Below are 15,140 nucleotides of genomic sequence, written 5' to 3'. Positions count from 1 at the left end.
GGTTTAGGCTTGAAATGAGATGAAGGTTTCTAACCATCAGAGGAGTGAAGTTCTGGAACAGCCTCCCCAGGGAAGCAGTGGGGCAAAAACCTACCTGGGTTCAAGTCTGAGCGTAGGGTGACCAGATGTCCCGATTTTATAGGGTCAGTCCTGATTTGGGGGGCTTTTTTTTATATAGGCACCTATTACCCCCCACCCCCTGTCCCGATTTTTTACACTTGCTCTCTGGTCACCCTAACTGAGCGTGATAAGTTTATGGAGGGGATGGTATGAGATGACCGCCTACAATGGCATGTGGCCCATGGTTGACTGCTAGCAGCAAATATCCCCAACAGCCAATGATGGGACACTAGATGGGGAGGGCTCTGGGTTATTACGGAGACTTCTCTCCCAGGTGTCTGGCTGGTGGGTCTTGCCCACATGCTCAGGGTCTAACTGATCGCCACATTTGGGGTCGGGAAGGAATTTTCCCCCGGGTCAGATTGGCAGAGACCCTCGTGGGGTTTCACCTTCCTCTGCAGCATGAGGTCACTTGCAGGTTTAAACTAGTGTAAATGGTGGATTCTCTTTAACTTGGAGGCTTTAAACCATGATCCGAGGACTTCAGTAACTGAGCAAGAGGCTAGGGGTCTATTACGGGAGTGGGTGGGAGAGATTCTGTGGCCTGCAGCATGCAGGAGGTCAGACTGGATGATCACGATGGTCGCTTCTGACCTTGAAGTCTAGGAGTCTATGTATTGGATTCATTATTTGGAACTGCGGAGAGATTGTCATGTTTTAAGTAATTAAAAAGAAAAACCCACAATCCATTTCACTTCTACAACAATTCCAGCAGGGGGCAGTGTTGGGCTTTGTTCTCCAAGCCCGTAACTGGCTGACTTTTCTGTAACAGGGCCATTGTGTGTCATTTTCCTTGTTGTGATTTATTTTTTTAAAAATTAGATTATTGGGAAGAAAATGAAATTAAAAAAAAAACCCTAAACCCCTTAACATCCCCAGCTGTTCTGTTGTCTAGGAGACGCTCACGGGCCATGCTGACAAAGTGACAGCTGCCAAATTCCGCTCCACCCGCCACCAAGCGGTGACGGGCAGTCGGGACAGGACAGTCAAAGAATGGGACCTGTGCAAAGGGGCCTGTAAGTAACCGACTCTGTCGGGCGTAGTGTCCTGTGTCTCACCAGCGACCTCCACTAGGGGGCGTGTCAAGTGTGTGGTTTGTCCACTGTTGGCACGGGATGATGATGGTATTGCAGTAGGGTCTAGATTAGGTTCATGCACAACCACAGAGCCAGAGGCAGTCCCTGCAGCGACGAGCTTACAATCTGAATGGGGAAACTGAGGCACCGACCGGGGAAGTGACTTGTCTAGGGTCACACAGCAGGTCTGTGGCAGAACTGGGACTAGAAGCCAGGTCTCTTGACTCCCAGTCCAGTGCCTTAGTCCAGCGGCTGTTATACAGTCTCTAAGACTACGGCAGCTACCAGAGATGCCCCTTTAGTTCAAGGCTTGTGCTTTGGAGCAGAAGGTTCTGGGTTCTACCTGGATGCACCGTGTGGTTCCACCAGGACCTCTGAAGTCTGGCTGTGGATCTGTTACAGCAGGTTCTTATGGGCCCTCTCTATGGTCTTTGTGTGGAGTCCTGGGCTAATAGTCTCTGATTGTTCTGGGCCCGCAGCAGGGACAGCCCGCCCTGTGCGTCTTGGCAAAGCCGGCTAAGTGACTGTTTCTGTTACAGTAATTCCCCAGGGCTCCGATCCCCGTTGGGGCCCGTTGTGCTGGGCACCGTGCACACGGGGAAGAGACAGTCCCTGCCCCCATGGCCTTACAGGCTAAAACTCACGCCCTGGCCAGGGGATGGGGACGTACCATCCTCACGTGCTTGGATGAATTGGCTCGGCTCTGTTACTTCCATGCGGTGGCTTTTTAACTGGGGCTAGCGGCCGTGGAAAGACGAGGGAGAGGAGAACTCACGGCTGATCACCTGACCGCCCGAGATTCACGCTGGCTGCGCTTTCCTCCATTGGATGGACGAAATGCCACCCAGGGGGAAGAAAAGCACTGGCTATCAGTGGCTGGGTGGCGCAGGCGTAGGAGGGAGTGTGTGGTCATGTGGGCAGGGCACAGGACTCAAGTCGGGGGCCTAGGTTTGATTCCCAGCCCTGCCACCCACTGGACAACGTGCTCCACTGCCCTGTGCCTCAGTTTCCCCAAGGGAAATGGCCTCTAGAGGTCCTAGTTGGGGGCATTGTCCTGGGCAGTGAAACAAGGAGAGTCTCTGCCCCAGGGAGTTCACAGGCTGGCGTTAGGACAAGCTGGAGCAGGTGGATCAACAGACGGGGTGGGGGGGACCAGAGCTGGCTGCCTTTGGGCTGCCGTATTTGCAGAGCACCGCAGGCCTCGGAGGAGGGCGCTAGGAGCGGGCAGCACCGTGGTCACTGATGGGCTGTGGCCGTGGTGGGAGCCAAGTAGCCACCTAGCTAGACTAGACAGTTGGGGGCGGGCCGGTGCTGGGAGTTTGGTGTCCCTTGTCTTATCGCACCTCGCCTGCGGGCAGAGAACTGCTCCGTGAAGGAACGCTGGGCCTCCTCGCTGTGGGGACCCTCCCGGGAAATCCGGGGAGCTGACGGAGAGGGAGCCGTGCCATTGCAGGACCTGCCGTCATGCCAGCCCTGGACTTCCCCATCCCTGGCTGCGGGTCTCCACCCCGTTCTTGGAATTCAGCTCCGGCCTTTCCAGCCCTGGGGCTACTAGTTACAGTGCGATCGCCCTTGAAGAGACATTAGATCAGGGCCCCGTTGCGCTGGGCACAGGACAAACCCACAGCGGGAGCCAGAGCCAAGATGGACCAAGGGGGCAGGAGGAGGGTAGCCATGGTTGGGCCAGACCCGCCCTGAGCGGGGATTGCCCCAGGCACCGAGCCGCCGAGTGGTTCATGCTGAGAACAAACCGACCCCGTCCCAGGTGAGCTCGTTGTCCGGGATTTGAACTCGGGTCTGGTGCGTGGGACCCAATGCCGGGCCCAGCTCCCCTGCGCGGTGTGGGCCATGCTGGGAGGTAGACGGGTGGTGCTGTCTGGCACAGTGCTCCCTTATGAATGGTCAGCGTTCTCCCTGTGGGTAAAGGGTATCCTCTGGGAGGTAGCACGGCCCATAGCGGAGCCCCCGGTGCCCTGGCACTGCCCCGCCAGCCTCACGCCCCCCCCCCGTCACTCACGGCCGTGCTGTCCCCACAGGCTGCAGGACCATCAACGTCGTCTCCTACTGCAACGACGTGGTGTGCGGTGACAATGTCATTGTGAGCGGCCACCACGACAAGAAGATCCGCTTCTGGGACAGCAGGTGACTCCCCTCCCTGGGCGAGGTAGCTGCGGGGCAAGGAGCCTCAGCTGGTTAGGCCACCAGCTGGGCCCCTGGGGTCTCTGGCCCCCTTTGCTTGGCACTGGGGAAACAAGCAGGATAAAGCGCCGTCCTGCAGTTCTAGAAACACCTTCCTGCCCGACTTCAGACCTGTCCGCCCTGGGATCAGCTTACCCAGAGAGGGCGCTGTTCATTCTCCCTGTTTCACATATGGGGAAACTGAGGCACGGATTGGCTAAGTGACTCACCCAGGGGCTACAGCGGGAGTCGGTGTCGAAGCCGGGGTTAGAACTCAGGAGTCGCTCGGGGGCCTGTGCTCTGCCCGGTAGGCCTTGCTGCCCCTCAGTGGGCTGCTAAGCAGTGAGCCCCCCTCCTGGATATTCTCAGACCAGCCTTTCTGGGATGACTTGGTTACAGCTCTGGACTGGAACTTGGGAGATTCCTGGCTCTCTGCGCAAGTCGCTCAGTGTCTCCGTGCCTCAGTTTCCCCTCTTAGAGATGCGTTTTCCCTGCGGGGCCGCAGGATCAGTCTGTTAATGCTCAGATGCTGCTGTGTCGGTTGCCATACAAGCACCATGATCTAAGTGCCAAAGTCCCGTCCGGGGCTGGGAAGTGCTTCCTTTGGGACTGCTCGTCTGGGCCTGGCCCGGGTGTGGGCATGGGTTCAGTGGAACTCACCACATGGGACGATGCCAGCTGGGGCAGCGAGGCGCGAAGGGGGGCCTGGCGCACTCCGTGCCTTGTCCCCCGGGCAGCCCCAAGGGGGTGGGACGGGCAAGACGGCCGGCGTGCACCGAGGTGGGTGGGTCACAATCCAGAGTGGCCGGGCATTTGGCTGCTCACCCGGCATCTGAGCGTGTCGTCCCCCCGGTTTGGCTAATCGGCGCAAAAGCTGCCACGTGTCTTGCTGCCATTTCTGTCCCTCCCCTGGGCTATTCATACCCGGCGGGCTGCCCACTGGCGCTCCTGATGGCTCCCTGCAAGCGCTCCGCGGGCAGCGCTGAGTGGGGAGTGCTCTCGTCCGTTCCCTAGCAACGGATCTGTCCGGGTAATTAACTCCCGTAATGGAGCTGGGCGGTTCCTAGGTTAGCAGGGACAGGATGTAACTGACGGCCTCTGGCGTGTGGGAGTCCTGGAAGGGGGGATCCGACTGGAACACGGGGGTGGTTCTGATCCACGCGGGCCTTCGGGAGCGGGCAGCCCCCGGGTGGGTTCTCCACGGGCCGGTGATGTCGCTGGCGCGCTAACGAGCCCCTTGTCTGCCGCGCTCCAGGGGGCCCCGATGCACGGAGGTGATCCCAGTCGAGGGGAAGGTCACCTCCCTCCACATCAGCCAGGACCAGATGCACCTGCTGAGCTGCTCCAGGGACAACACGCTGAAGGTCATCGACCTGAAGATGAACAACGTCCGGCAGGTGTTCCGGTGAGCGGCGGGCGGGACCCTAACCCCGAGAGCCTGAGCCAGGCCTGGCCTGGCCTGGCCTGGCCTGGCCTGGCCTGACTGACCCCCCCGGGTGTAATACTGTCCCCTCCTGAAAGGTTCTCTGCCACCCTTCCAGGACTGGCCTATTCTGTTCCCCCGTCCTGCTCCGGCACCCCCCTTTCCTGCCCTGATCTGTCTTAGCAGCTGCGGCTCGCACCAGTCCTCAGGCTGCTGATAGGACAGCGTTCTCCGGGGGAAACTGCGGCACGGGGGGAGTGACTTCCCCAGGGTCACCCAGCAGGGCCAGTGGCAGAGTTGGGAATTGAGCCCAGCTCTGCGTCCTGCCCGCCCACAGCCCATAGCACCCTCCCTTCGGCGAAGCCGCCCCTCCAGAGCCAGTCGCGCTGCTCCTCCAGGAGCCTGAGCAGGCCAACGCTGGGCGAGGCCTAGCGCGCCCCCTCTTCCGCATCACGGCTGGGCGAGCGGCTGTCTGAGTCCGCAGGGGGCTAGGCCCAAATGGGTGATGCCACCCAGTGTCCTCGTGGGCTGGCAGAGACGCTGGCGTTACCCCGTCAGAAGACACTTGCGCCATCCCACGAGCCTGCGTCTGGCGCTGGCTGCCCGGGGCGTGGAAGCCGGAGTGCTGGATCCCTGAGGTTGCAGGGATCTCGTGTCTGAACCCAGAGCCTGGCCCTTTGCCCCACAAGCCAGCAGCTCTCCTCAGGGCGGCTTGTATTGAGCAGCGGAGCCTGTCCCAGCCCCTCTGTGGGGCTCCAAGCCCCGGGCCCCGGGCGTGTCCCATGGGGAGCTGTTGCCCTTCGCGAGGGAGCGATGCACGTTCACCAGGGACGGTTTGTGTCTGCAGGGCCGACGGCTTCAAGTGTGGCTCGGACTGGACGAAGGCGATCTTCAGGTGAGTGGGGGTGGGGGTGCTGGCTGTGCTCGGAGCTGTACACACCATCGTGCAGGCTTGGCCCTCCCGCAGAGTGATAAAGGAGAGACACCCCACAGGGGTCACCGGGAGGGAGACTCCTCGCACGAGGGCACATTGCTGTGAACGGAGCTGGGGATCTGCAGTGCCAAGCCCAGCCCGTCCGTTGACACAGCTCTGGGTTATTGTTGTGAGAGAAGGACCCACAGTGCCAGCGAGCTGGGCATAGAACATGTAAATAATGAGCAAGCGTCCTACCCACAGCCCAGCCAGTGCCCCTCGCTCCTGCCCCACGGACCCTGTTATCCCAGTCCTGTGCATCGCCACCCCCGGCCCCGCCAGTGCCCCTCGCTCCTGCCCCACGGACACTGCTATCCCAGTCCTGGGCACTGCCACCCGCGGCCCCGCCAGTGCCCCTCGCTCCTGCCCCACGGACCCTGCTATCCCAGTCCTGGGCACTGCCACCCCCGGCCCTGCCAGTGCCCCTCGCTCCATCCCCACGGACCCTGCTATCCCAGTCCTTGGCATCGCCACCCCCAGTCCAGCCAGTGCCCCTCGCTCCTGCCCCACGGACCCTGCTATCCCAGTCCTGGGCACTGTCACCCCCAGTCCAGCCAGTGCCCCTTGCTCCTGCCCCACGGACCCTGGTATCCCAGTCCTGGGCACTGCCGGCCCCGCCAGGGCCCCTCGCTCCTGCCCCACGGACCCTGCTATCCCAGTCCTGGGCATCGCCACCCCCAGTCCAGCCAGTGCCCCTTGCTCCTGCCCCACAGACCCTGCTATCCCAGTCCTGGGCACTGCCACCCCGGCCCTGCCAGTGCCCCTCGCTCCTGCCCCGTGGACCCTGCTATCCCAGTCCTGGGCATCGCCACCCCCAGTCCAGCCAGTGCCCCTCGCTCCTGCCCCACGGACCCTGCTATCCCAGTCCTGGGCACTGTCACCCCCGGCCCCGCCAGTGCCCCTCGCTCCTGCCCAACGGACCCTGCTATCCCAGTCCTGGGCACTGCCACCCCCGGCCCCGCCAGTGCCCCTCGCTCCTGCCCCACAGACCTGCTATCCCAGTCCTTGGCATCACCACCCCCAGCCCTGCCAGTGCCCCTGACTCCTGACCTGAACTCTGCTCACATCCCAGTCTGTGGCTGCGGCTGGATCCCGGTGTGGGAAGTTGTCTCCGACCCCGTTTCTCCCCCTTCCCCCATCACCGCCCAGCCAAAGCTTTGGACGGGGTGGGAGATGGAGGCAAAATGGGTCTCGTTGCCCCCGTTTCTGGGCTGTATGGACCCTACCCAGTGATGCTCCCTTCCCCAAATGCCTCATCCTGCTCTTGACCCTGACCGGGGTGCCAGCAGGGCCCCAGGTGACCCTGGAGGAGGAATCCCAGGAGCCGGAGGGAGCCCCTGGGAGCCTGCTGGCAGCTTTCCTCGTGAGCAGCTCCTCCCGCATCCCGCCAAGAGCAGGGCCCTGCGTTCTCCTGAAAAGCCAAAGGGCTGTTTCCCAGCGCGTGGGCTCTTCAGCTGGGGATCTGCCCTGCCGCTTCAGCCCTGCTCCCTTGCCAGGATCAGTGGCAAGCTCACCGGCCCCCCAGGCCTCCCAGAGGTGAGCTTGCAATGGCTCTTCCCCGTCTCTAGGCCAGGCAGCTGGCTCCCAGCTCCATCGCACGCTCTAGGAGGATGGCTTCTGCTTGTTGTCGTGGCTATTCTGCTGTCCTTGACACAGCGGTTGTCTCCCACCTGCCCCTCAATTTTCTTCCCGGCTGTTTTTTGAGGGAGAGGGAGGTTCCTGAGATTCTTTGCTGGCGCCTGCGGGTGATGAATGAACAGCCTGGAACATGGGCTGCAGCTACCCTTAGTCTGCCCCAGGCTTGCAGAGCTGTGGCCATTAGAAACTCTAAAACTCTCCAGCCCTTTTGGTTAAGCAGCATCCTCCTGCAGCAGGGAGTTCCACGGGTTTGCTGCACTCTCTTGTCTCAATGTACTTCTCTGGATGGAGCTCCCAAACCCTGGAGTGGATTCTGTGCCTCTCTGGACCGGAGTCCCAATGTCATGTGCCAGTATCAAAGAACCAGCAGAGGAGTCTCTGCATGCTGATCTTATACTCTTCTCTGTTCCTTGTCCCCCCTCTAGCCCCGATAAGAGTTATGCGCTGGTGGGCTCCTCGGACGGCTCCCTCTACCTCTGGAACATGGAGAGCGGGAAGCTGGAAACAACCCTGTCTGGGGAGCACAGGTGATGCTCCGCTGGCCCGTAGGGCAGGTTGCTGTCCTAAAGGGTCTAGGCTGAGTGCATTAAACCAGGATCCTGGGGACGGGGCAGCCCCAGAGGCAGCAGGGGGTCAGATCAGGAGGGAGGGGAGCCTGCTCTGGCTGCTCCCGCGGGGAAGGAATACAGCACAACGGCCCAGTCGGGAACAGACCAGGCTCCTGGGATGCAGTTGATCAAGGTTTTGTTCAACATCTTTATTAATGATCTGGATGATAGGATTAATTGCACCCTCAGCAAGTTTGCGGATGACACTAAACTGGGGGGAGAGGTAGATACACTGGAGGGTAGGGATAGGGTCCAGAGTGACCTAGAGAAATTGGAGGATTGGGCCAAAATAAATCTGATGAGATTCAACAAGGACAAGTGCAGCGTCCTGCACTTAGGACGGAAGAATCCCATGCACTGCTACAGGCTGGGACCGACTGGCTAAGCAGCAGTTCTGCAGAAAAGGACCTAGGGGTTACAGTGGACGAGAAGCTGGATATGAGTCAGCAGTGTGCCCTTGTTGCCAAGAAGGCTAACGGCATATTGGTCTGTATTAGTAGGAGCATTGCCAGCAGATCGAGGGACGTGATCATTCCCCTCCATTCGACACTGGTGAGGCCACACCTGGAGTATTGCGTCCTGTTTTGGTCCCCCCACTACAGAAGGGATGTGGACAAATTGGAGAGAGTCCAGCAGAGGGCAACGAAAATGATCAGGGGGCTGGGGCACATGACTTTTGAGGAGAGGCTGAGGGAACTGGGATTATTTAGTCTGCAGAAGAGAAGAGTGAGGGAGGATTTGATGGCTGCTTTCAACTACCTGAAGGGGGGTTCCAAAGAGGATGGCGCTCGGCTGTTCTCAGTGGTGGCAGATGACAGAACAAGGAGCAATGGTCTCAAGTTGCAGTCGGGGAGGTTTAGGTTGGATATTAGGAAAAACTTTTTCACTAGGAGGGTGGTGAAGCACTGGAATGGGTTACCTAGGGAGGTGGTGGAATCTCCATCCTTAGAGGTTTTTAAGGCCTGGCTTGACGCAGCCCTGGCTGGGATGACATAGTTGGAGTTGGTCCTGTTTTGAGCAGAGGGTTGGACTAGATACCTCCTGAGGTCTCTTCCAGCCCTAATATTCTATGATTCTAAGGTGCATTGGGGGAGTGGGCTGGCCGGGGCAGGGAGCCTGGGAAAGAGGCTTTGTAGAAAGCCCTGTCTAGGGCACCCCAGAAGTTCCTGGAGGGGCCCACATTTTGGGGGAGGGGCAGATGGATCCTGTTGCAACCCCTGCTCAGCCAGAGCCCGAGAAAACGGGGTGCAGGGTTAGTGCACAGGACACTGGGGAGCTTTAGAGAGTGGGGGTGAAGCTGTTGCCACCATAGTGAGTGTGTAATGGGGTCCCCCCTCCCTGCCACGCCCCCATCCCTGCAGTCTTCATTTCCTTTCCAAGGGTCCTTTGGGGGGAGCGGGCAGGACCAGAGCCAGTTGTGCTGCAGGATCCTCCCCATGCCCACGTCCTTTTCCCCGGCCCTAAGGCTTGCACGGGGGCTGTGCTTTAATCCACAGGGGAGGCTTTACAGATCTGGGTGCTGGGTGATTGAGCTTGTGTTATTGCCTCCTAGGAAGGAGGACAGGGCGACCCAGTGGTTAAGGGAGGGGACTGGGAGCCAGGACGCCTGGCTTCTCTGCCCTGCTCTTCCACCAACTCAATATGTGATCGCTTAACTGCTCGGTTTCCCCGTTGGTAGAATACTGTTTCTTACCAGGGTATTGTAAGACACAAGCCTGGTCTATATACAGGTGCTATTGGTGAAAGCACATCTTAAGGATAATAATAGCTAGCTCCCATAGAGCACTTTTCAGTCAGAGATCTCCAAGAACTTTATGAAGCAGGCTAGTATCACAGATGGGGAAACTGAGGCACCGGGAGATGAGGTTACTTGCCCAAGGTCACCCGGCAGGCCAGTGGCAGAGCCAGGACTAGAACCCAGGTCTCCCAACTCCTGTGCAGGTGCGCCAGACACCAGGCCACGCTGCCTCCACAGTACCTTGGGCAGTTCCTCAGCAGGAGTAAATCAGGGGTCAGTGAAGCTGGTTTCCGCCATTCAGAGATCTGCCCCCTCAGTTGACTGTCAGACTATCCCCATCGTTCCTGGGGTAACTGCTCCTCTTTCACTGACGGGCGAGTGGTGTGAGCACAGGACGGGAGCCAGGAACTCCTGCGGTCTACTCCGGCCCAAGCCCTCCATGGCTTTGGCCAAGCCACTTAACTTACCCGGGCCTCAGTTTCCCCACTGGGATAACAGCATCCCTACCCCCCTGGCACTACTAGAGAGCCCTATATGGGAAGGGCGGACCCTTGTTAGCGTCCTGTTAATTCTCCTTGCCTGTGTCCTTGTCCCTCATCCAGGGCCTCGGTGAATGCCGTGGCGTGGTGCTTCTCGGGCCAGTGTGTTGTGAGCGTGGACCAGGCGAAGAAGGTGGTGCTCTGGAAATAGGGCTCAGCGTGATGCCGGGCTGCGGAGGAGGAATCCAGAGAGGACACCAGCCCCTCCTTTATCTGCAGCCCTGCCCGGCCCCTGCTGCTACTGTTCAGCTCCCAAGGACCGAAGCAGCCCAGGACTGGAGAGCGGAAAAGGACCCGGATGGGCAGAGGTGGGGTTAGAAGCTGCGTCTGCTGCTCTCCAAAGACCTCTGCCTCCTCTCGCAACGGCAGCCGGGGCACTTCGCAGGACGCTGACATTTTGGAAAAGGAAGATTAGAAAACCAAGGGCAAGCAGGAGCGGGAGGCTGCTGGGCCAGCGTCTGCAGGAACGGGCCCGTCGTGCCTGAAGGGCAGACATACCCACCGGACTCCGGCTATGGGACATTCGGGAGGGGGAGGAGTAGTTTGTGCCTGGCATTTAACCCTGAGGCAGGGCGTGACAAGCTCACTCTTGCGTCTGAGGGCCTGGACTCCATGGAGCCGCCCACCCTCCCTTGCAAACCGAGGTCTGCGGGACCCGGGCGTGAGGATCCAGCGTTTCCAATGCGCTTGAGCGGCCACGCTGCATTGTAAACCTGGAGCCGGGCCGCTCGGCCACGGCCCGACGCAGCGCTTCTGACTCGGGTCTGCGGCCTGAGCCGCGTCCACGCTGCAGAACGACGGGGCCTGGGCCCGAGTCCCAGCAGGACTCGGACTCTGACCCGCCCCCCAGCAGGGCCCGAGGACGCTTGCTGACCCGAGTCAGGCTCGCGTGTGTGAACGGAAGCGAAGCTCGGCTCCAGCCCGAGTCAGAGCCAGGGCTGTGTGCAGAGGGGTTAGTGAGCCGGGTCTCTAGGCTCTGCCCCACCCTGACCAGTCGGTGCCTCCCACAGGCGACTGAGGCTAACTCTGCCTGAGGGGGAGAGGAGTGAGATCCCGGACCCAGTGCAGCCCGTGGCCAAGCTCCCGTTAACTGCAGTGGGACTAGGAGAGGGGGCTGCTTTGGGAATAGTGGATCGCCCCTTGGGACACCATCTCCGTGGCCTGGGCCGTCATGCCAAGCCAAGAGCCATAGACGCCAACCTGGTGGGCTCCAGACATGGCGCCTGGGCACTTTTCCCCAGGGGTGAGCCACTGAGCGACTTTCTCCTCTCCATCCCTTCCTGCCTCTGCTAGGGGGTTCTAAACCATGCTTGGGGGGGTCCACGGTGCAGTCCAATCCCCTGATCTGATTCCACACGGGCAATGGCAAAGCAGGGCTGGGGGGGGCCAATCTGATCTCCTGATTTCAGCCTGCTCCACCATGCGAGCTCATTCAGGTCGAGATGCCCCTGCTGGGTGGCAGGGTGCCATGCATGGCTGCACAGCTGAATGGGCAGGGCATGGCCAGGTGGTACACACGTGCAGCGGGCTGCACCAGGCAGGACACCACCTGCTGCTGAATGTGCACTTGCCCTGCGTGGGGGGCGAGACCCACCAGGGCACTTAGATACATCTGGCTAATGCCCCCCCAACTATGCCAGGCATTGGCCGTGTGAGGTTCCTAGGTCAAGGCAGGGGAAGGCCCAGTAGCGGATGTGTGTCTAGTCCATATCCTTCTCTGGGACTGTAATGTCATGGCAGCGGTGTCCTGTGAATACAGCTTTAAAACATGGTTTGGAGTTCTAGGCTGTTTCTTTTCCCCAGGCTCTAACTCTCCTTTGATGCCCAGCCTCTTGGAGGAGAGACCCGGCAGCTCCAGAGCCAGGCCGCCCACCGAGGAGTTACTCACAGCTGTTTTATGGGGGTCGAGTGCTCCTCAAAGGCACCGGTTTCAGTGATCCCAGAAACTGACGTCCACGGGCATAGTAGGAACGCATCCTTCCCCCACCGATGCCCTTTAGCCCTGACTTAGAGAGATCGGGTCTCCCTGCACTGCTGTGTGTGGGTTGGGTGCTCCACTCCAGAAGCAGCTGCATTTTGATGGTGCAGCTCATCCAATGCTCTGGGAGCTTTTGCTATGGAAGGAGCTGTAGCATTTCAAGGGGTGCTAGTCCCTGAAGGGCAGCAGCCAGCTTTGTGAAAGTGGTTTCGGGGGTTTGGTCATGAACCCTGTGCCCCCCCAGTTCAGATGCCGGGATACACTAAAAAGGCCCACACGGGCAGAGATAAAGAGCTGAGCGCTGACCATCCCCTGGGCCGGGCAGGTGAAATCCACACAGGGGCTGGCAGTTTGCCCAGCACAAGTGCCAAGGGCTCCCTATTTCGTGCCTGCAATTTACACGAGCCGCTGTGGCACTGCTGGTGATTTATTCCGCATCGACGACGTGATTCCTAGCGTCACGCCTGCTGCTGATCCTGCGGGCTGGCCCGCCTGTCTTGCTTTGTGGGGGTGCTGCTGCAGTGACCTGTGCACAACTGCCTTCTACTGGAGGGAATCAGCCGTCCTCAGCTGTGTGTCATAGCCCCTACAGTGCTAATGGAGATTCTCCTTTAGCTCATGAGGCAGGACCCTTTGTCGTTAGAGCAGGAGGCTGAGAGTTATGTGCCGGCTGTCTCTGTGATTGTTCTGTGTCATCGTGTGTGGCATAGTGACAACCAGTGAGTCTGACGTGCCCTGTGGGTTTCTTACAACACTTACCTGTCTTCTCTGTAGGTCTGCTCCAGTGCTGTGGGTTTGGGACTGGGAGCCAGCAATTCCTGAGCCCTAACCCCAGCTCTGACACTGGCTGTTGGCAAGTCATGTGATCTGTATGTGCCTCAGTTTCCCTCTCAGTGTACTGGGATAGTAACCACGCTGCACTAGCTCAGAGGGCTGCTGTGAGGATTACTGGGGAGACCACTTTATGAGAAACACTAAGGGTCTTTATGAGGGTGGCAAAAGTCAGGGAAAAACAGTGTTGTGGGCCTGGCGTTGGTGAGGCCCATACCCAGCATGCAATGCTGCAGCACACCTGCCCTCCAGCTGGAAAGCTGCTCATTGGCTAGTCGATCCTGGGGCGGAGCTCCTCACCAGCTGGATCTGCCAAGAGAAGCTAGAAGCTGGAGCAGGGTTAACGCCTTAGTGGACTCTCCCATCCGGTAGCCGGCTCGTGAGCTGTGCTGTGCAAAGGCCAGTGGTACAATCCCAGCTGTGCCGGGACAAGTCACCACCATTCTTCGTGCCTCAGTTTTCCTGGCTGTAAAATGGGGGTACTTCCCACCTGGCAAGGCTGTGGGAGACTTAATTCCTTAACCTCTCGATCGGTCCTTTGTGGCCATGTGATCAGCATAACCTGGGCAGCCAGCTCCATGCTAAGCACGGGTGGGCTGCAGCCGGCACCCCCTGGACCTGCTTGTTCCCAGTGCTCCCCGCCCAGGAGTCTTGCTGTTGGAAAGGGACATCGTCGCTATTGGAATGGGGCCAACAGCACAAGGTCAGGGCAGGCCGCATGCAGGCCCCGTTGGGCTGACTGGCACCCTCTGCCGTTAGTTCTCTTCCTCCGGACAGCGCCAGCTGGGGGAAGCATCTGCGGGGGAGAGATTAGCCAGCCGGCCGGCTCGTTTCTGGGCATCCCAGGTTAGCAGGAGCTCTGCCCTGCCGGGAGCAGGGTGCGGGGAGCTCGCCATGCTCTTGCTCACATAGAGAAGTGGATGGGCATTGGCTTTCTGATGAGCCAGTGGAACTGGGATCTGCTGATTCAGCACCTCCCGTCCCTGTGGGGAGAGGCAAGGAGTGGGAGAATTGCTCTCAGGTTTGCCATCGTCCCGGGATCAGACCCATGCCCCAAATAATAAACAATTTCCACTGAGTCACCCCCCCTTCCCTGCATTCAGTGAACCTCGTAGCCCCCCGTGAGATGGGTCCAGTTGCATAAATGAGGAAACTGAGGCACAAAAGGCAAGAGCCCTGCCCCAGGTCCCGCTGCCAGCCAGTAGCAATAGAACCCAGGTGTCCTGATGGATGGGTTCCAGGCTCTAACCATTCTATAGCTCACAGGCTGAGGATGTCTTACGTCTCTGCCCATGACTGGTGAGTGGCACATATAAGACAGGGCAGTGCTTAACTGGGTCTTCTCCCAGAGCCTGTCACCCTGCCATGCTGCCCTGGGGGCAGAGCTTATTCGGTGCCAGCGATCTCACATGCAAAAGCTCCTCCCCAACCCAACCTACGGGTGGTGGAGGATCAAAGCGAGCGCCCGGAGTGCTGTGCTGGCTAAGAGGGTTAATGCAACCCAGCAAGGACGAGCAGGGCGGTGGTAGCGTCTCTGTGTACGGCGTTGGCCCGACCATTACTGGAGCCCATGTCCAGGTCTGGTGTCTGCACGTTGCCACAACGGGACAGCTGAGAAGAGAACAAAGCGAAGGGTCAGGGACGGCGTGAGTCTAAAAGACGCTCGGGCGCACGCAGGTGTTGTGGGCGGGAGGCAGCAGGAGTCACTGGGTGAGGGCTCAGGCTAGACACTCAAAATGTTCCCCGCTGGCCATCCCACCTACGAACCTGCGTGTCATCTTCCCTGCCCGTTGCTCCAGCAGCCTGCCCTCTAGCTGTCGAGCTGAGTTTGGGCCTCAGACCCTAGTGCTGCATCTTTGCTGACGGGTGTTTCCTCTATCAGAGCAGCGCCCCCTACTGAGGGCTTGGCTCAGCCTGCCCTGGTCTGCTCCTGCAGGTATCTAGGTACCATGGCATCTGCCTTAGGTACCTAGCTGGCCCTCATCACCGTAGTGTCTGAGCATCTCTCACTGCAGTGTATTTAGCCCCGCAACACCCC

General features: G+C 59.6%; 1 protein-coding gene across 1 annotated transcript in view; it reads left to right on the top strand.

Annotated features, from left to right (window-relative positions):
• ATG16L2 (autophagy related 16 like 2) overlaps nucleotides 1–10,444 on the top strand; it is a 57,198-nt gene extending 46,754 nt beyond the window's left edge. Inside the window, exons 13-18 of the mRNA XM_065423223.1 lie at nucleotides 1,016–1,136; nucleotides 3,233–3,338; nucleotides 4,630–4,779; nucleotides 5,645–5,692; nucleotides 7,834–7,935; nucleotides 10,357–10,444. Coding sequence (XP_065279295.1) covers nucleotides 1,016–1,136; nucleotides 3,233–3,338; nucleotides 4,630–4,779; nucleotides 5,645–5,692; nucleotides 7,834–7,935; nucleotides 10,357–10,444 — 615 coding nt within the window. The remainder of the gene's footprint in view (nucleotides 1–1,015; nucleotides 1,137–3,232; nucleotides 3,339–4,629; nucleotides 4,780–5,644; nucleotides 5,693–7,833; nucleotides 7,936–10,356) is intronic.
• The last annotated feature ends 4,696 nt before the right edge of the window (nucleotides 10,445–15,140 follow it).

Source organism: Emys orbicularis, chromosome 1 (genome assembly GCF_028017835.1).
Source record: "Emys orbicularis isolate rEmyOrb1 chromosome 1, rEmyOrb1.hap1, whole genome shotgun sequence".
Lineage (NCBI taxonomy): Eukaryota > Metazoa > Chordata > Testudines > Emydidae > Emys > Emys orbicularis.
This window is presented reverse-complemented; position numbering and strand designations above follow the sequence as displayed.